Here is a 22,619-nt window from a genome sequence, read left to right as displayed (position 1 = left end):
ATTTTTATACATTTTATTTATCAGAACTTTAATATATTTCGATGTTCCTCTGTTCCACTGTGACAATATTATTTAAAAATAAACACGTTTGTTTTTAAAATGCATTATCATATTATTTTAGTCAATACTCATAAATAACTACAAATAACTAATGTTAGGGAAATCTGTTAATGTTTTGTTGTGCGTTTCTGAAAAAAAAATATATATATATCGGCCGATATATCGGAATATCGGATTTTTAAATCAACAAATATTTGTATCGGTATCGGCCTTCAAAATCCTTTATCGGTCGGGCTCTATTTTAAAATGTATTACACTGAATGACGTTTTATGGGTTGTTTTCTAGAAATCAGAGTAAAAATGTATGTTTTCTACTATTTTTTGTTCAGAAAATATTTGAATTACATAATATACACTATAATGTCCAGAAAGAACAAAAAGTTCTGAGTTCTTGAATACTTTTGTTTAGTGCTGCCACTAACGACTAATTTTCTAACGACTAATCTTTCGACCAATTTTTCGATTAGTCGACTAATCTAAACGACTATTTTTTTTAAATCAAGTGTTTGTTATTTTGTTGTGTACGTTTTATTTTGAACTCAACTAAAGGGAAAACGTAAAATATATATCACCCTACTTTTGTTAGAAGCTGTATTACTGTAAGTAAACTGTTCAAAAACATTATGTATTAAAAAAAAACACCCATTTAAAATGCTACCTTCAGATCTACAGTAATGTCAGACCTTTGATAGACTTTATTTGTATGCCAGTGTTGCCATCGACATACACAACTTCTTTGACCTGAGGCCCGGTCATGGCATACTTTGGGGTCATAGGGCCCACCTACATGAACCCACCCCCCATCAAATTATCATTATATCACATCACAATTATTATTGTTATGCTATATTGTTATACATGCACTTCAAAGCAGCCAGTGTTTAAAGTGCTAACATTGTTCACAAAAAGTTTGAAAACATGCACATCAGAGGACTGCTTTACTAATGTAAAATATAATTAGAATAGTTCCATTGCTTTTGCATGGTTGCATGATAAATACTTCTCAAAACAACAGCAATTATATGGGTGTCATTGTTTTGGGATGTTTCCCTCATGCAAGCATCATATACTGGTAGGCAAATGGAAAGAATATTTACATATTTAATTATGCCACAAGCTTTTGGCCACGTTATTCAAATTTGACTATACAATACCGTAGATAGTCTGTGCTCTGTTTTTATGGAAGTTGCATAAATCCACATTGTTCTATTAAATGTAGTTTCATAATTAAATAGCTTTCCAATAGGTTGAATTGGAGATTTGCTACCAACGTTATCAAGTGCTTTCAGTTTCTCTCGCGCATTGAATGAACGCTCATACCACCATTTAATTGTATGCCTCTATGTTTGATGACACCAAATTAGCAAGTAATTCATACTGATTGCAGAAAAATTTGTTTTCTTTTTCTGTCGGTCCGCGGTTCCCTGATCAATTGCGCAGCAAATTATCAGACGAAGCCCCGGGAATAATTTCACTCCGCGGCTCCGGACCAGCAATGTCTACGTTACGGCCGGTGCTGGTCCGCGCGGCCCATAGTTTGAGAAACGCTGGACTTTGAAAGGCGACAGGAGTTGAGGACTTTGCAAATGAGCCTAACATCAGCATGTTCAAAACAAGTAGGCTACAGGCACTTTGCGCGTCTTACCACATAGGTTACTTCACTTTATCAGTTGGCTTGAACGCTAAAAAAATATGCGTTGTGACTTATTGACCATGGGAAATGACGCACCTTGATTGTTGATATCACGGGCGGCGGCATGTTCGGTTTAACGTTTTTTTGTATGAATGAATTACAGTAATGACACGCCGTTGCGTTGTCAACGTGAGACACTTCACTTCATTTATTTCAATTTCCACAATAGGCTACTATATTAGTCAGAGTCTGGACTAGCGTAACCCCACTTAGCTCTGCCTAATAATTAATTGCGCTGAAAGCAGGCAGGCACGCAGCTTTGCTGCTGGCATTAACACTTGCGTGCATAGTGGGGTTTAAAACATGCCAAAGTCTTAGTAGCCTGTTTAACATCCAAAGACAGTCATTGTACTTTTCAAGAGTTAATAACATAGAGTTAATATAACATTACAGCCGTGTGAGACCAAAAATAAATAGGCGGTCAATAGTAAAACGACTCTTCGACTAAAAAAATTGCCGTCGACTAATTTTCATGGTCGATTAGGTCGACTAAGTCGGAGGCTTGAAAACCCAGTTTTGTCTTTGACCCAGGAGGGAGTTCCATCTCCACCACGGGCCGGGCTGCGAGGAGTGGGTGATAGGCCGAGTCGCGTTTGCAAGAGGGCACGTGCTTGCCAGAGTGCCGAATATGTCGGTGATAGCGACACAGACGTTACCGACCAAGAGGAGGAGGAATTATAGAGCCCGACAGCAGTAGAAAGGTGATTTTGTGAACAGAAAAACTATATATCTTAAGTCCTTTGACCGAAATGTAAGTGTCAAGAGTGACAGGCTAAAACAGCGCATATTTCATAAGACGCTATATCTCTAGAAAAAAACAGGGATTTTGATGAAAACTAGCCACTGTTTAGCTTGGGATTTCTCAGGAACAGAGGTATGTAGAAATAAACGGTTTGTACCCACTGAGAGCTTAAAGTCTCACCTTTCAAATAAGCCATAGTATGTGTCCATAGCTATAACATAGAATGAACAATGATCTAGATTGCTAGCACTCTGAGCCAAAGCTTCCGAAAACAGCGCGCCATTCAGCGTGTTAAGAGATCAAGGACAGGGCAAATTAAACTGAAACGATGGAGAAGTTTAACTAGCTCTAACATTAGCGAGTTGTATTTGTGTGTAATATAGGCCTGCATTCAGGTGAGTTGTATTTGTGTGTAGCTAGTGATGGCCCAATACTAGGGCTGTCACTTTTGTGAAAAAATCCTGTTCGATTTTTGAGACATAAGTGTTCATTGAATCGATTGTAAAATCGATTTTTTATGTCTAAAGACGTTTCCATTTTCAACGCCAAATATAGGCCAATCCACAAACAACTAACAGGCATTAGGACGAACGTAAAGAGGGCGCTTGTAGACGCAAGCCAGCAATATTTCTGATGATTTATTGGCGTGAAGTTTCGTGCACAATGACAAACAGAAGTGCAACATTCTTGAAAACCAGTAAGCCGAGTGGACTGCCATTACATCAGTGACATGACTGCAGGCTTCAACGTAGCTGTGTCTGTGTTTATTATTAGAAATGTCAAACAAATTTCGCCTACGTAGAACTCGATTGCACAGTTTGCGTAGCCTACCGCTTTGTTCTTCTCCATAGTTTGATATACCAAAAATCCGAAGTACTTCCACATCGAACTCCTCAAGTTATTAGGGCCTATCACTCGTCTCTCTACATGTCACACAGGTTGATCGCGTTGTCCTCCATTTTTTGGCAAAACACGAGCAGCACAGCAGCTGATTGAAACAGCTGTTCCCGGTGCGTAAACTTGGTGGGAATTTTCTTTTTAGCTTTCGCAATGCTTACTGCACTTCGGAATTCTTTTATATTCTTATATTCTTGTTTGTGAATTCTGTTACATCTATCTTTTTTATTTGTTTATTTCGTTTAAAATGAATAGTGTAAATATTTGGTTAAAATCGATTCCCCATTTTAGTTTTCGAAACTTGTGTTGTTTGGTCCAATCGATTGTGCAATCGATTTTCGAACGTAAAGTGACAGCCCTACCCAATACCGATACTGGCAATCGGGGATCGGGCCGATACTGGGCCCATATACTCGTACTTATAAAAATTCCCCGATATCACCCAACGATACTTAGTTTCCCCTAAATTATTGTAGCCTCTACACTTTCATGAAGCCTACTCGCGACGCGTAGCAGCTATTTCAGTCTTGCACTTGAAGAACATACAACAAGCTAGATTCATGTATCTGCGTTGAATGCAGCTAATACCCTCGCACATATGGTTTTCTGTTTTAACTATAGCTCACCTAAACTATGCGTGAGTGTGGCGTAGTTGTTTTAACTATAGCTCACCTAAACTATGCGTGAGTGTAGCGTAGTGGTTTAACTATAGCTCACCTAAACTATACGTGAGTGTGGCGTAGTGGTTTAACTATAGCTCACCTAAACTATGCGTGAGTGTGGCGTAGTGGTTTAACTATAGCTCACCTAAACTATGCGTGAGTGTGGCGTAGTGGTTTAACTATAGCTCACCTAAACTATGCGTGAGTGTGGCGTAGTGGTTTAACTATAGCTCACCTAAACTATGCGTGAGTGTAGCCTAGTTGTTGTGCGTCGCTGGTGTAGTGTAGCCAACAATCTCTGGTGTAGCTCTGTACTTAGCACTAGTGGAAATAAGTAGCTAGCCTAGCATACAAAACAAACTCTGTGGGATTTCCGTTTCAGTAGATAAATGTGATTTGTTTGCAATGTGTTTTGTTATCACACATTTTGGTCATTTATACTGAGAAATGTTACCTTCCCTGCCTGTATTTCAGTCCAGATCGTCACGTTAGTCGGATCATTTATAATTATATGCTAGACCAAAGACAGCCGCCCATCACAATATCAACACTGACCACCACACAATTTTCTATGTTGTACTACTTAAATTGGATGAAATCCTTTCATTGTAGAGCTATGTGCACCTTTGCACAGCCTCTCCTTGAGTCTCTGTCCCTCAACAAACCTGCATGCACGTTTAAAGAAAACATTACAAATCCTGCAAGGATTGTTGTTGGCATAGAAGACGACTGGCTAAATCGTGATTAAATCCGTTAGCATCATAACCACGTCACCTACTGTACCACCACAAATAGAATTCAATTCTGTGGGAAACACTGATGAGCAACAGGCAGATGCAAGACATGTGTGAAAAATCACCACTTTTTTAATGGCCAATAGTTTAGACAATGCAAGTCTCGTTCACTAACTTTGTTTTGGCAGCAATCAGTAGACGGCAGAAGCATCTTCTCTCTTTCCCTCTATTGCTAGGTGGCCGCTTGCTCTAAACTCTTAAAGGAACACGCCACCCAAAATCAGTAGTGATATATGTTCTTACCGTAACTTTCACGAGTTGAGTCGTACCTCTCCCGCGTCGGTAGGTGCACTCAAACGCTCAGTCGCGCGGCACGAATGTGTTAGCATGTTGCTATGCTAGCGGGCTCTGCCGTGGCCGTAGAGAGAGGCACATAGCAGTATTCAAACACCTCCACGTTTTACCTACTTAAATACAGTTGCACGAGTAGTTGATGAAAAATGTTAGGGCACACAACATGAAACGTGACGATTTTCCAAGCGAATAAACATGAGAACTACAATGTGTGGCGCAATAGCACTTGGGAGTACTTCGACCTAGCGTGGTAATATTATTAACACCTAATTGTAGATCCTATCCACCACAGAGTTTAGAATCCATGCTGGATCGACCCTCAGCCTCTCCCTCCCCTCTGAGCGAGAGAGGCACACACACTAGAGATGCGCTGATGGGCTATTATTTCAACCATAACTGCATAGCAAAACGTATCATCCATCAGCCATCCATCAGCACTAAAGTTTGTTGACCAATTTTCAAAACTGCACCCGCCATCCGCTGGTTGTTTTAATGTAGGCTATATGGGTGATGCAGCGCTGCTGACGTGAGGCTAGAAAGCCCTTGCCTGTTCTAGAAAGACTGATCTAATGCAGCAAATATATTAAAAGGCAAAAGTCGTACATTGGCTAGGCCTATCCCCAGAATATCAGCAGCAAACTCAGTCTCTGTCGCGCAAAACAGTCTCCAAATAAAACGCACACCGGCCTGTTGCCTATTCTGCCAGCTTGTGACAATATATCGTCCAAAATGCTTGATTGCATTGCATTCTCCACATTTTTAGCTACATTTTCATGTACCACATCAGCATTTTTGTTCAGTGAATCTTTTGTAAATTGCTTTACAATTACCGTCGGGCCCTTGTCAGCAGACTTCGGCTTGCCTCTTGCCATATTCACTCCTTGTCTTCCGATGTCATTTCTGAGTCATCTACAGATGTTCACCTCCCTAAATAGAACCAACTTCAACCTGTGTTATATCCTAGATGAGACTGCCTGGGTTATTTTGCTTAGATATTAGCCTATATATAAAACACATAATTGTAGCCTACCATTCAGGGAATAGGCATTTAAAAGAGAGACAGAGAGTGATATGACTAAGAAATGACATCGGGCGATGGCAGTGCGAGATGTTCAGAACGTAAGAGCTAAAACTTCTACAAACTCACTAACATCCACAGCGGAAAAAGAAGGTAAGAAAAATAGTCGGAAAACTTAGATGTGTTACTAAAATGTGGCGGTTGTTACTAAAAATGTGAACATGCACGTTGCATTGTTGTGCAGTGGACTTTCAGAATGAATGGAGTCGGAGTTTCTTTAATATCGAGGCGTCATATTTGTCCGATGGCCTGCTAGGCTATAAAATGAATTGCGATGTCAGTCTGAAAAAGACGCGCTCGTGCAGTCAAAATGAATGGGAGTCTTCAGAACAGGCTTGTCAGTCAACCTGACATAACAGTGTGTAAAGTAGCCTATAATGTGAATGACTTGTTATTTTATCAAGGATTTCTTTCTTTTTGCAAAAAATAAAGAAGCCTACAATAGGCATTAATTAGTAGGCCAGGAGCATGCTGAAATTATGTGGCAAATTGCGTTTTTTATTACAATGATAAAATTGTAAAAGGACGTGACCGAAGCTGAGGCAAGCCAGGCAATAGGCCTATAGGCCCGACGGTAATTGTAAAGCAATTTACAAAAGATTCACTGAACAAAAATGCTGATGTGGTACATGAAAATGTAGCTAAAAATGTGGAGAATGCAATGCAATCAAGCATTTTGGACGATATATTGTCACAAGCTGGCAGAATAGGCAACAGGCCGGTGTGCGTTTTATTTGGAGACTGTTTTGCGCGACAGAGACTGAGTTTGCTGCTGATATTCTGGGGATAGGCCTAGCCAATGTACGACTTTTGCCTTTTAATATATTTGCTGCATTAGATCAGTCTTTCTAGAACAGGCAAGGGCTTTCTAGCCTCACGTCAGCAGCGCTGCATCACCCATATAGCCTACATTAAAACAACCAGCGGATGGCGGGTGCAGTTTTGAAAATTGGTCAACAAACTTTAGTGCTGATGGATGGCTGATGGATGATACGTTTTGCTATGCAGTTATGGTTGAAATAATAGCCCATCAGCGCATCTCTAGTGTGTGTGCCTCTCTCGCTCAGAGGGGAGGGAGAGGCTGAGGGTCGATCCAGCATGGATTCTAAACTCTGTGGTGGATAGGATCTACAATTAGGTGTTAATAATATTACCACGCTAGGTCGAAGTACTCCCAAGTGCTATTGCGCCACACATTGTAGTTCTCATGTTTATTCGCTTGGAAAATCGTCACGTTTCATGTTGTGTGCCCTAACATTTTTCATCAACTACTCGTGCAACTGTATTTAAGTAGATAAAACGTGGAGGTGTTTGAATACTGCTATGTGCCTCTCTCTACGGCCACGGCAGAGCCCGCTAGCATAGCAACATGCTAACACATTCGCGCCGCGCGACAGAGCGTTTGAGTGCACCTACCGACGCGGGAGAGGTACGACTCAACTCGTGAAAGTTACGGTAAGAACATATATCACTACTGATTTTGGGTGGCGTGTTCCTTTAAAGGAGCCACACCAATTTTACAAAGGTCTCTAGAACTACAGTAGGGTCACATGGGATCCTTACAAAGGTCTCTAGAACTAACAGTAGGGTCACATGGGATCATTACAAAGGTCTCTAGAACTACAGTAGGGTCACATGGGATCATGTTTTGTTGCCCTTACTGAGACAGACAGTGCAAAATAGTCTAGTTAATAATGTCTTTAATTAAGATATGGACACAGTGCAAAATAATCTAGTTAATAATGTCTTTAAAGGAGAATTCCGGTGTGATATTGACCTAAAGTGTGTTGAAACATGATACCGAGTGTGAACATATGTCTCATAGCCCATCTCGGCTTGTCCCCTGCACTCCAAAATCTGGCGCTAGTTAGCCGATGCTACCAACAGCTTTTTCAATGGTGGTGCTTCGGCATCGGGCTAGCCATGCAAATAAATCACTGTTTTACACCATTTACGAGGCTCAATGTATCTCCACACTTCATTGGTAGACTTCCGAGGGCCCTGACATTTAAAACGAGACATTGAGAACTTTGAAAAAGCACTGGTAGTTTACTTACAAGACGATTTTTACAGAGTATCTTCACGAAGTTTAGCGTTTGCAGCCATCTTAAATTTAGTCACGATAAGTCGAGCGACGAGTAAGAATGAACAGGTATGATAAGGGATCAGATTCCAAAAATAATTCAGTGGAAATGCATGGATTCCAGTTGCTGCTACTGGAAGAAACTGGAATCCATGCATTTCCACGGAATTATTTTTGGAATAACTAGCGCCAGATTTTGGAGTGCAGGGGACAAGCCGTGGTGGGCTATGAGACATACGTTCACACTCGGTATCATGTTTCAACACACTTTAGGTCAATATCACACCGGAATTCTCCTTTAATTAAGATATGGACACAGTGCCAGTGTGGAGGCTTGTTTTAGACAGAATAGTGTTGCACGGTGCACCGATACTACAAAAGTATCGCAATACCCTGAAATAAAAAATGTCACGATACCTAATTTTATTAGTATCGATACATTTGAGAATGACCGTGTTCTTTTGAAGTAACATGAGTGTGCACAAGGCATGCTTCTAGCGCCTCCTCCCCTAACCTGTGGCTGTGCGTCTTTTCTCCTCACACACACGTAAGCGCAGCTGTAGTGCTATAAACAGCGAGAGATGGCTGCTAGTTCAAGCAGGGGCATCGCTAGCTATGTAAAACATTCGGGGCTAGACCCCAGAAGTTATAGTCCTTTTTTTTCCGGGGGTTTCTCCCCCGAGAGATTTTGAAAATCGGGCTGATGAACATGCAATTTTAACCTACTTTGAGGATGAAAAGGAAGGCCAATTGTAATGACTCACGTCACAGAATTCTGAATATTTTGGAGTTTAAAGACGTGTAAGGAGAACGTCTCTTCTGCCAAAGTGCACCACAACACCCAAAATATGACATTAAAATAGCCTGTAGAATAAACATCGTCATGCACCTCTGTCAAGTGCACAGGTGTGAGCGTTCGTCTCGGGATAAACATTTGGACGTCATCCCCTTCAATTAATGGGCTATGGGTGCCTTGAAAGCAATGCATTTGGGTTGTGTATCACGAACTTTTGCCCAAAGAAAAAGTTCCATTCTGTCAAAATCAAGCCCAACATGCATTGCTTGGAAGCCCCCTCAAACGAGGTCAGGTTTACTATATTTACTGCGCATGTGATTCAATAGTAAATCACGATATACTGAAACTGAGCTGATCGAAATGTCCTCCTGGCTTGCGGGAGATGATGACACACTGAGATTTTCTTGTGCTGCTGTTAATGCACACAATGGACACAAAACACAAAAGTCTCTTCTACGGGGCTATTTATTTCATTCACGATTAGAGTTTTTGTTGTTGACGGCCCATAGATCCGGGGCTATCCCCAGAGGATCCGGGGCTATAGCCCCGAATGCCCAGGTCTAACGACTAGGCTTGGGTATCGAATATCGAGTATTGGTTGGAACCGGGACTATCTTTGCGATTTTCCCGGAATCGTTCAAAAGTTTAAATTTCGATTCCTACTTTCGATTCCCAGTCTGCCGACAGGAAGAAGAAACGGCTGAACACCAACGAAGAAGCGCATAGTTAATAGAATTAAAATTCATGGAGAAGGTCAGACTATTTCATTCAGAAAGCAGGGTTCCCGAGGATCCTTAAAAAGTCTTAAATAGGCTACAACTGAATTTTCGAAAGAGAGGTATTAAATGTGCGTATGGGACCGCCAGCGAGTGCAAGAGAGCGAGTGATGTCTCCATCCAGTTTCGTGTATTTAAAACGCAATTGTATACGTGATAGGCTATTAGGCTACGGGAGGAAGTGTAGTGGTTGCAGAGTGAAGATGTTTTTCACGGGTTTGGTTAAAGGTGTGAAAACGGTAATAATACAGTAGGCCTATGTACAAAATAATATGCCTGGCGTTTTCGTGGTGTAGCTGAGGCCTGAGAGATAGACAGGGTAGCCTACGTGGAATGAGGGAGCCTACGGTAGAATGAGCGGGAGAAAGAGTTGGTAAGCCAGTTAGCGATAGGTTGGCCATATGTTCGAATTTAGGCCGGACATATGGATTTTAAAAGCCCTGTCCGGCGTCCGGCGCAGCCTCAAGCCGGACGTTTATTTGTTCTCCTTTTTGGAGTTGCGCTTGGCATCTAAAGTCTTTGCTCGGACGCAGCATCGTTTCACAAACTATGGACGCGAAGACTGCTGGTGAAATTATGTGCAGTGCTTCGCAATCAGGAGGAAATACTGTATACCGGTATGTTAAGTTGATCTGTTTGCATCTTTCCAGCGTGTGTTGCTGGCCTAGCCTAGGGAAGAAAATATCTGTCTAAGTTATAATAGCCTACCTGTAATATCTGCCAGCAGCTTGCTTGCCAGCGTTTCCCAGTAGGCTAGGCCTACTTAGCAAAAGTTGTGAAATATAACCGCATATGTTTTGAATGTCGGCGACTGCTACATAAAAATACGTGCGTTCATAATACGTGCGTGCTTGAGATGAAACCAGCAGTTTTCAGCAGGATCATGCTAGGAGGACCTGTCTCTTAATTAATTTAAAACAAGTAAATGGTTTTACAATGTTTCAGTCAAGCTTTGGTTGGTTTAGATACAACTGGTATGCAAAATGTAAAGTAGTGGATTAACTTTAATTTGCTGTGCTGCATATTGGACAATAGATGCACATAGTAAATTATATAAAGTAGGCTTATTAAAATATGTAAATAGCTTAGTTAACTTTGAAAAAAATATTTAAGGGAATCCAGTCCAGTGCACATGTCTTTGGCAAGTAGCCCTAGGCTACTACAGACACAGGTGAAGAACAGCCTCAGCAGTAAGCAAAACCAAATATGTACAGTACAGCCAGCTTCAAAAGCAAGCAGTCCAGACCCTAAAATTGGGCATTTATAGCTGTGAAGGTAATTCACACACAATTATTTTCTTTCGCCAAAATATTTTTGGTAACTTCTGTAGACATCCAAAATGGGGTGGGGGTTAAAATTAGTAGGAAAAAAAAACTATTGCATTAAACAGTCTTGTATATCTTTTTGCCGTGGTATAGTCTTAATTTTCATTTAGATGTCTTGAAAAGGTCTTAAAAGTCTTTAAATTTGCACTTGGAAAATGTGCAGATACCCTGAGAAAGACCGTTGGTTAGCTAGCTCATTTAAAATATCCTAAACTTTTTTTGACCCTGCCTTTAAAAAAAATCGGAATCGAGAATCGTTAGGAACCGGAATCGAAATAAGAAATCGGAATTGGAATCGGAATCGTTCAAATTGAAACGATACCCAACCCTACTAACGACGCCACTGAGTTCAAGTGATGCTATGGTAACACATAATAATAGGCTAATATCAAGTTGATTTGCTCACTTGCATCTCTGAAGTTTGTGTTGCTAACCTACCTAAACTGTGGGATTTTGGTAATTTAGGCCTACTATTTGGGTTCAATGTAATTTAGAAATAGGCTAAGCAACCATGGCAAACTTTTACATCTGAAGAGAGATCCTTGCTAACTATCCCGCTAGCTCAGGTCACGTTTGACAATAGTGCTGGCTAAAATCATTAATGAACATTGCAAGACACTTATCTCTTCTATGATCCCAGAAAGATTTTCTTCGACTTGTACATTTTTTGAACATTTATTTTATCTAATGACATACAAAACATAATTAATTGCATCCACATATCCTTATGCGCTATGTGCAACTTTTATTCACTAGACTAAAACCGTGAGACAAGGTCAATTACTCTCACGTATCTCTTTAAGTGACAGGCACTCAATTACACCTACACATCACCAATGTGCACTCAATTAAACGTAATTATAGTTCGCCTTAAACTTTTTATTTGCGTATTTATTTAATTTGTATTATTTCTTCCCCAAGCTCATAAAATAAATTTGGGTCGCACATAAATTGACAGGGTCAGTCGGAAAATTTTGTTTTATGCCTTGCACTATAGTCACTGTAGACCTTTCCTAAAACAGTTATAAAAAAACACTGTATCACCAGGGATTTATAAGGTAAGGGTTGCCATTACCCGATTAATAATATTAATAATATTAATAATCAGGGTTCGTACAACTATTTCACGATCAAATTCAAGCACTTTTCAAGCGCTTTCAAGGTCAATTTTCAAGCTTTTCCAGCACTTTACAGTGGTGGCAAATGACATACGAATATACTAACTCAAAATGATTTTTACTTTTTTATCATTTAGAGATGGTTTTAACAGACAAAATTGTATTTCTTAATAGCAGGAAAAGAAATTAAAGGAAAACTTAAAAATGTGGAAGAAGATTTTGCTTGCTATCTAACTGGCTGAGTCAATATACACACAAAAAAACAACAAAAAAAAACATTAAATAAATAAAATAAAATAAAATAAAATAAGAAAATAATCACTCAACAAACTTTGCTGAATATGTGAACTCAAACGAATGTTAAGGCTCGCTCTTTCATGACAGTCAAGACTGATTATGTCTCTTTCTTGCCTACAACATGCATATCATGAGCTACCAACCAGTAGGCTAGCAATGCGGAGATGTGACGTTGGGTGACGTGAAGATGACTGAGTTGTCATATAATTAGATACATTTAACTATTTAACTTCTTGCCAAATGGCACGATATGCACATATGCATGGTGTTTTAATGTCCTTTTTCACTTGCAGGGCCTATAAGCATTAAACCACAAAACTGAGCTTAAGTTTGAGACATAACCAAGGCTGTAGCCAGGATTCAAATACCGAGGTCAGGGGTGTTGATAGAAATGTTGCCCCCCACGAAATACTATGGGGGTCCGGGGGCATGCCCCCAAGGAAGAAAAATGTGAAAAATAACCCCTTAAATGACGACTTATGGTGAATATTGCGGAAACTAATAGATGAATTGACATAAATATAATGTATACATTATAGCATAAATCACACTTAGAAATACAGCCTATTAGGCATATGGTACATTTATAAAAGAGCAAAGTAGCTAATATATGCCTATGAAAGACTTAACCATAGAGGGCTGTAATGTAAAGGCCATCATGATCATTTTGCCGTATGACGTAGAAACATTTGTTCAGTTTATAACATGTTTTGTTTATAACTTAAACCAACACACTTTTCCCACAATATTCTACTTTTTTAGATGCACCTGTCCTGTATATTTCAAGAGCCTTTTCTCCTATTGGTTTTGAGGATATTTATACTGATCTCTGCTCCATCTTTAACCCTTAGAACCCGATTGACGCAAAGTGCGTCAAAAAACACACCCTTTCTTCTCTGTTACATTGCTCCGGAACTGTTCATTGCAGCGAGATGAAACCTTTATTGCATGACAGAGCAGAAGTGGGGCTTTCCAAAGAGACTACACACGTGTCTGTACGATCAAGTAAGAAAATCATGAAATTAAATCAAATTGCATCATATTTACAGTCTATACTTCTCTGCGTTCAGCTGGTTTTGAGATCCTAGCAAATTCCTGCATGGCATCCAATTCAAGGCTCACATTGCATCCCAATTTGTTCAACAAAGAAACACCTTTTTTGCCTTTACTTTGTTCATGGCAATGCAGTAAAAAGTTGAGAATCATTATGAGTGCATAACGCAACCTCGGGTCAAGTCAGGTCAGATCAGTTCGTGTCACAGATATGGAGCGCAGAAAGGTCATTTTTCATCACTAAATAAAAAATGGCATTTATTTCCGTAAATCACACACCACATATTTCTGTAAATTGCTCAGACCCAGAGTATCCCTCCAACATGGCAATTATATTGCCCGATTCAGGACAGTCTGCCCTACACACACATGAAATGCACATAGAGCTATGAGCTTGCTGTGGTGAGATACATTTCGAAATATAAGAATTTTTATAATACACTTTTTATATTTTAATTCTTTAAAAATCAAAATAAAATCAATGCTAGTGCTAATACATGAAATGATGGCAGATCTGGATAGCCTAGACTCTGCTGAAAAAAAAACAATTCATAATAATATGTGTGTGTGGCACTTACAATGACCACAATAAATCCTTATGAATAAAGGTAGTGAAAATGCCCTAAAAACAGCTTAGGGTTCTAAGGGTTAATTAGGAATGCTCTGCTTCTCCTCATCAGAGTAGTGAATGTTGCATTTATAAATTGCAGTGTTGTAGGCTGCGGAGCTTGTACCTTCTGACACAGTGAGTGTCACATCTTGACTCTCACTCACTTGTGAGGGCCCTTTGCCTATTATTTCCCTCTCTTCTGCTAACTCTTTCCCCTCATTTCCACCTTTCTGCCTGATTTCCCTTCTCCTGTGTAAATAACTGACCAATAATCAACTCATGCTTAGATAATGTCCATATAAATATCTACTATTATCTACTATCTAGGCTACTATCTATATGCTACTATTGGTCCAGACTCTGATATCTAATTTTCAGTGCAGGTTAGCTAGCTGCAACTCCACTGAATTTCAGCATAACATTTTGAGTAGGCCTTGAAGTCAGCCTTTGTTCAGGTCTGACGATTATTTATTTTGGACAATGGATTTGTGGGTAATGAAGTTTATTTGAGCTGCGTGAAACACTGTGTTGCGTTCGTTAGTTAGTACATAGTACATAACATGGAGCTAAGTAGCCTATTCAATAATATGTTAGCTTTAATGGCGACCTAGCTAGCAATGCATCTGTATAACCCTACATGATGTCTGTTCAGCAGTTCGAAATAGCTGTTTTCTAACCAACGCTCATTAAAACGCATTTTCAAGCACTTTATCCGAAATGCAAGCATTGAAATGCAACCTTGAAAACGCAACATTATAATTCAAGCATTTTCAAGGATTTGCACCTGTACAGACCCTGAATAATACATTTAATTTAATAAGTTCTTCAAAAGCGATAGTAGCTTTCTCCATAAAGTATGTCAGCATGCTGAAGACCAGCAACAGGACATTAGAGGGGCATGATATGAAGACCAGCTACAGGAGATTAGAGGGACATGATATGAAGACCAGCTACAGGAGATTAGAGGGAAATGATATGAAGACCAGCTACAGGGGATTAGAGGGGATCTGAGGGCCCCTTACCTTGCGCACCTCTTCCTCCTCCTCCTGCCTTTTCTCATAGTGGGAGAAGTCGTCGAAGATGGAGGTGGTGTGTTTGTAGGTGGCGATGATCTTGAGGACCTGCTTGGCCTTCTCCAGGGGTACCTCCTGGGTGTCCCGCGAGTTGGTCACCGGCTTGTTGTCGTTATTCTCCAGGCGAATGTGACGCAGCTGGCTGTTGGGCACGTCTTTGATGAAGAGCCAGTCCACGTCAAACTTGCCCTTCCACTTGTCCTGCGCCCAGACGCCCGCACTGGTGCTGTAGTCCACCGGCGAGCGCATCTCGGCCACTCCGCAGAAGTGGCCGCTGCCGTTGACGCTGTAGAGCAGGTAGACGGGGCCCTTGCCAGTGGCGGAGCGGAATGCGGCGTCCAGCCTCTTGTTGCCGTGCTCCGTGCTGCACCAGATGGAGTACTTGATGGAGCGGTGGATGTCGTCCTCCGAGTAGCTCTTGATGATGAAGACGCGGCCGCCGCGCAGGTTCCAGTCGAAGTCCTTGGGGTTGTAGCTGTGGGTGGAGCGCAGCTTCTCCAGCACGGGGTGGGGGTCCCCCGCCACCCCCAGCACGCCCGCCACCGTAACCCTGGTTACGCCCAGGGGGAGCGACCCGCCGTCCAGCACGCCCGGCCCGCCGCCACAGCTCTGCCCGTAACCAGGGTTACGGTTGCGTGGAGCGACCCAGCGTGTCTGGGCCAGCGGCGGCTGGCTGTGGTTCTGGTAATGCTGCGGAGCAGCCTGCAGGGGGGGCTGGTGAGGGCCAGAGGGCGGGGCGGGCATGCTGGACTGGACGAGGGACTGGACCAGAGACTGGGGCTGCTGGAGGGGGGGCGGTGGCAGGGGGAGGGAGTGGGAGTTGGGGAGGGGCTGGGAGGACTGCTGCTCTGGGTGCTGGTGTGGGTGGGAGTGTGGGTGGGGGTGGGAGTGTGGGTGGGGGTGCTGATGCTGGAGCTGGAGCTCGTGGGGAGGGGAGGCCACTTTGGACATGGGCCCCTTGTTGTCCCAGGTGCCGATGTCCATGTTGTGTTTGATAGGTGGCGGTGGTAGGGCGGCGCCCAGGGTGACCACGCCCCCTTTACTCTTGAGCTTCAGCTGCGGCGGCTGGGCCGGCTTGCTGGCGATGGCGGCCCAGGACGTGGGCTTGGACAGGGCCATGCCGATGGGTGTGCCGTTGTTGCCCGTGGCGATGGAAGGCCCACCACCAATCACGGAGCCCACCGCCTTGACCCCTGACCCCGGGCCGTCACCAGCGCCGATCTTCAGCCCCACCATGCCCTGCTCCAGACTGTTCATGCCCGGCGCCTTGCTGAGCGTGTCGCTGTGGAAGCCGCTCTGGCCGTCCGGCACCAGGGTGCCCCCCAGGGAGCTCGGCGGGTAGCTGTAGCTGCCCCCGTAGCCCGAGCTCTGCGTCTGGCCGCCCTGGGACCCGCTGGTGCCCCAGGCGGAGAAGGCCGGGTTCTCGGGGAAGAAGTTGAAGCGGTGGGGGTAGATGCTGCTGCCCAGCCCCCCCGGCTGGCCGAACACCGTGTCGTGCATGAAGTGGTGGTCACCATTGCTCAGCGGTCCGTAGGGGGTCAGGTAAGGAATCGGGGGGTCTCCCCCCGTAGACCACGGCGCCTCGCTGAGGGGGTACGGGAACCCGATGGACGGGGCGTAGTAGCTGGAGAGGTAGGGGTCACTCATGGACTGGTAGCTGTTGCTCTGCACACACACACACACACACACACAGATCATGGACTGGTAGCTGTTGCTCTGCACACACAGACACAGACACACACACACACACACACACACACACAGATCACGGACTGGTAGCTGTTGCTCTGCGCACACACACACACACACACACACACACACACACACACACACAGATCATGGACTGGTAGCTGTTGCTCTGCACACACACGCACGCACACACACACACACACACAGATCATGGACTGGTAGCTGTTGCTCTGCACACACGCACACACACACGCACACACACACAGATCATGGACTGGTAGCTGTTGCTCTGCGCACACACAGATCATGGACTGGTAGCTGTTGCTCTGCACACACACACACACAGATCATGGACTGGTAGCTGTTGCTCTGCACACACACACACACACACACACACACACACACACACACACACACACACACACACACACACACACACACACACACACACACACACACACACACACACACAGATCATGGACTGGTAGCTGTTGCTCTGCACACAGACACACACAGATAAAATGACCAGCAGCAGAAGCATGCATCAGGCCTAATAGCTTCTTGCCACAGCCAGTCGCATGACACTCAGCTTGGCTTGAAGGCGGGAGCAGCAGAGAGAAAACAACAGCCTCGCCTACGCAGACACCTCGCAGGAGACAACCAGAAGATCTGTTACACAATTCACTAAGGCCCTTCTGTTCCCAAATCAGTTCCTCCACTTTGTGATCTGTTCGCCCTTTATGTAAAAATCACAGTGAAGCTGTTCTGTCCACAGTATCCAGACAAAAAGTCTCCACTTGATAACTCCCATCACTGCTGCTTGCCACAGACAAATCCACTATGTTCCAGGATATGCTTGGGGTGACCAGTATCAAAAGACAAAAGGTCATATGGATGGAACCTTGGTGTCCTCAAGCAACCCTCGTGTTAATGGTTTTTAACGGTCAACTGGGAAGCCTACACAGGACCTTAACTCTTTCCCGCCAAAATATGCCAAAAATGACTCCTTTGATATTTCATTCTGCTGTGGGTGACCTAAGCATATCTCAAAGAAACCATCCATTTTCTCTTGAAGCCAGATAGTTAGGCTACACAAATATATGTTTGACATGACAATTATGTATTATTTATATGTGCTAATTAGCATACATTAGCATAACATTTGCATATTTATTCATATACATTTTTTTGAGTTTGTGAAGGTCTACAGCTTCAACACAGCATGTTATAAATACCAAGTTTGGTAGCAATTGGGTGAAAGGAACTCTAAATAACTAATTTTGAAATTATGTATACAGACGAGCCTAAATAACCATTATATAGTTTTATTATCAAAATTAGTAGCAAAATCACATTTGTATCAAAAAAATAACTTACAATTTCATCTCATACATATTATTTTGGTTAATAATGTTGTTGTTTTTTTTTGGTCAATGTGTAATAATCATGTTAACACAGCTAAACTGTTAAAACAGATGAACAGTCTGTCCAGTCAACTCCACGGTGGTCAGTTCAGAGGTTAATGCACTACGAGGTTTAAACGGCCCTCCGCTTCGCGTCGACCGTGCATTCACTTCTGTGAACTGACCACCGTGTCGTCCATTATCCCTTGCGTAACTACTGTAACTACATTATAACTAAGGATGAAGGCTGACTTGCTAATTAAGCTCCCCTACAAAATAGTAACAGGATAAAACAAAATGGTTCCTAAATAGGAAATAACTTTTGCTAGGACCCGCAATTTCCTGTTACTTTCAACACAACAGCATGCGGCTCCGTCTGCAGCCGTCTTAAACGTGACGATTTCTGAGATTCTGATACGTTTCTTAAGCGGACAGCATAACATGATTATTTCTGAGATTCTGATACGTTTTTAACCATGATGTATGCACAATTCCGGTTTGAAATCGTATCAGGATCTCAGAAATAATTGCGTTATGCAGTTTGCTTAAGACGGCTGCAGGTGGCTACATGAAGTCAAATCACAGAGGCAACAAGCAGTCTAGCAGTCCCAGAGGTCAAGCTATTTGAGGATTTGAGGTTGCCATCAAAGTGAGGTCAGTGATGGTCAAATAGAACATCCCACTTTGGCAGACTCTCAGGACAGACACAGCAATGATAACTCAGAATGAGTATGGTCATCCACAAAGAAATAATCATTTGGATGTTTTTTTCTCGACCAACTTCTGCCATAACTACGCCCCCACGAATCTGCATTGGAAGTGCGCTGATAACTGAGTGCACCACACACTGAACACTCATCACAAACCAGTCTAATTACGACACACACTGAACACTCATCACAAACCAGTCTAATTACGACACATACATCACAAACCAGTCTAATTACGACACTGAACACTCATCACAAACCAGTCTAATTATGACACATACATCACAAACCAGTCTAATTACGACACTGAACACTCATCACAAACCAGTCTAATTACGACACTGAACATATATCAAACCAGTCTAATTATGACACTGAACACTCATCACAAACCAGTCTAATTACGACACTGAACATACATCACAAACCAGTCTAATTACGACACATACTGAACACTGATCACAAACCAGTCTAATTACGACACATACTGAACACTCATCACAAACCAGTCTAATTACGACACTGAACATACATCACAAACCAGTCTAATTACGACACTGAACATACATCACAAACCAGTCTAATTACGACACATACATCACATATTTCACTCACCTGAACCGGTCTAATTACGACACATACTGAACATACATTTGCCACAGTTACCTTGAAAAAGTAATCTGATTACTCCTTTAAAAAGTAACTTAGTTACTTTACTGATTACTTGATTTTAAAAGTAATTAAGTTAGATTACAAGTTACTTTATTAGTTACTTTCAGCAGCTGCCGACAACACCCCCACCGCCTCAACATAAAAATGATAACCGGTTTAGCCAATACTCATACTGGAAGTGCATTTTAACAGTAATGTCAACAATGTATAGCAGACATCCCAACCTAACCTACTTAGATACTGAAATTCAGACGTTTGTTCAATAATGTCAGTACACCAAATAAGGAAGGCCTATTGATAGAAATTGTGATAGTAAAATATGTAGATTTTGGTAGTTTGGCCATTTCATGTAGCCTTGGCAACTAGCCATCTAGTATAGGCCTGAGTAATATGCAAATGAAATTACACTTGTTAAACTCACCTCAACAAGTCTTTTGCAATCATTTAACCCGCCGTGAGCAATGCTGACAGCAAACAGTGCAGTGTGCAAGACTATCATTATGTTTACTCTTATGAGAGAATTGGGTAGGCCTGTCACGATAACAAATTTTGCTGGACGATAAATTGTCTCAGAAATGATTGCGATAAGCGATAATATTGTCGTTCTGAGAATTTTCCTCGGGAAGAGGAAGACGGCCCACTTGTTGTTGTTTTTTTCCCCAACTGGGAAAACTGCAGCGGATGATTGTGTTTTAGATGCATATGCATGTTTGTTGTGTTGCCGCTTTTAATTGCGACTGTTTTCCAACAAATGCGACACACCGACTCGCACACGTTCAGTGGTTCACCACGGGCATTCGGTTTAAATCCGAAATGCTCCCACACTGCAGCTGTCGCGTTTGGCTTAGATACCAATTCCATCTTTTTTGTCTTTATTAGGCGTAGCCTACTCGAACTCGCAACTAGCTTTCTCTCTGCCTAATGCCTACCGGTATACTTCTCACGCGGCTCTTTAGCTGCACTCTGTGGTAGGCTACGCCAGTAGTCCCGCCTCCCCACACACCATGCGACTGACAAGTGACTGACATGAGGGTTCACTCATCGTTACTCTAAGGACCCGAGAGAGAGAGGGAGAGAGAGAGACGAGGAAAACAAACAAGCATGCAAATGGCATTTATCGCGGCCAGAAAAATTATCGAGCTAATTTTAATTATCATGCGATTAATTGATTTATTGAATATCGCGACAGGCCTAGAATTGGGTACACTTTTGCGCTGCTATTCCTAGATACACTGACTGAACCGATTAATTAAGTTCGGGAGAAAAGAGATATAAGCCCACCTACACTGAAAACTGATTGGTTGATTTAGCAAAACAGACCAGGATGCTCTCTGTCTTGAATGCGCTTCAGGCACACACGCACCACTCCTCTCTCTCTCCCTCTCCGTTGTGTGGCGTTAAACTCAGATGCACACACGATTTGAAGTCCGGTCTGGCTTGCGTGCTCTTGTTCGCTCTAGGTTCCAGGAGATTTTATGTAATTTGCGGGCGTCATGAAGCAGCTATCAATATGTGGGAGACTCCCAAAACGTCGGGAGACTTGGGATGTCTAGTTGGCAGCACTTAGTCGCCAGCACAGAATGTACAACGTACCTTAATGTTGTCATGTTTAGCTGACACAAACTCAAAATAATGACTGCATAGATAAAACGTGCATCTCTCTCCTCCCTCCATTGTTGTTTACGTTTGTGTCGCTGCGTGGTTTTACACGTGAGTTGTCCTCATGCTGAAAACGTGAGCATAGCCTACATGACGTTAATCCCCGAGACAAGAAGAAAGCAAAAAAGTGGTCAAAATAGACTAACGTGTTACTGGCATCACTGCATACATCACAACTTGCACGTCCTGCACCAGGGGCAAAGGCCGATGATTAATGTCACCACAAAAAATCGTACAGATCAAACGCAAAAGCATAACCATAAATCTTCTAATAATCCCTCAACCCTGTAGCAATTCATAATACGCCAATTCAATGACTTCAATTGCATTAAATACTTCCCTGGCAGGCTGCATGTTAAAATCTATGACAATCACTGTTGGCATACTATTGAAACCAAAGGGGTAAAAGAGGAACACCCTTTTCCTATAGGTGTGTGTGTGTGTTTGGGGGGGGGGGTATGCCTCTAGCACCTCTGGATAGTTTATTCCTGCTGATGTCTAACACACGAGCTGCAGTGTATACTGACTTCAATACATGACCTATATGTGCACATCGAATCACAGAATTATCTTAGTATATTATGTTCAATACATGACCTATATGTGCACATCGAATCACAGAATTATCTTAGTATATTATGTTTATGTCACATCATATATGATATAATTATCAATATTTTTGTGTGATTTGTTTGTGCTTTTCAGGCAATTTGAAGTAGCCTGAAGTAACAGACCAATTTACTTCACAGATTAACACTGGTGCCATAAGTGATATCACCAAAACACAATGATTTTCACAGATGGCTTTCACACCGGCACAAATCTAACAATAATGTCTCTTTGTATGATTTTTGGGCAGCAGGAATAATTCTCAAAATCATTTTATAATTAATGATCACCATAACAACATTGCCGTTATCACACCTGATCTACGGCACTCACCTGAGTGGACTGGCCAGGTAGGTATGGTTCAAAGTCATTGTCATGAACAGTGTCCTTCTGATGGAGAGATCCGTTTTGTACTGCAACAAAGTAACGTTACAGCAGCATTTCATAAACATGTCTGAGCATCAGCACATGAATACAGCCATAAAATAGCTCATTTCAGTGGTATGTGCATGTCGCCATGTGATGT

General features: G+C 42.3%; 1 protein-coding gene across 3 annotated transcripts in view; it reads right to left on the bottom strand.

The window, feature by feature from the left end:
* The window catches only part of LOC143114286 (YTH domain-containing family protein 1-like), a 33,553-nt gene that overhangs the window by 9,349 nt on the left and 1,585 nt on the right, over nucleotides 1-22,619 (bottom strand). For 2 of the 3 annotated variants that reach the window (XM_076275813.1, XM_076275815.1), the window contains exons 3-4: nucleotides 22,427-22,506; nucleotides 15,301-17,016 (exon numbers count right to left, since the gene is read on the bottom strand). In XM_076275813.1, the coding sequence (XP_076131928.1) occupies nucleotides 15,301-17,016; nucleotides 22,427-22,506 (1,796 nt within the window). The remainder of the gene's footprint in view (nucleotides 1-15,300; nucleotides 17,017-22,426; nucleotides 22,507-22,619) is intronic. The other variant, XM_076275814.1, reaches the window with a different exon arrangement.

Source organism: Alosa pseudoharengus, unplaced genomic scaffold (assembly GCF_046254945.1).
Source record: "Alosa pseudoharengus isolate Yale_2024_CS ecotype anadromous, Long Island Sound unplaced genomic scaffold, YU_APseudo_1.1 YU_APseudo_1.1_scf_9, whole genome shotgun sequence".
In the NCBI taxonomy this organism is placed as follows: Eukaryota; Metazoa; Chordata; class Actinopteri; order Clupeiformes; family Clupeidae; genus Alosa; species Alosa pseudoharengus.
The sequence above is the reverse complement of the archived record's forward strand: the minus strand, read 5'-3'. Positions and strand labels throughout refer to the sequence as shown.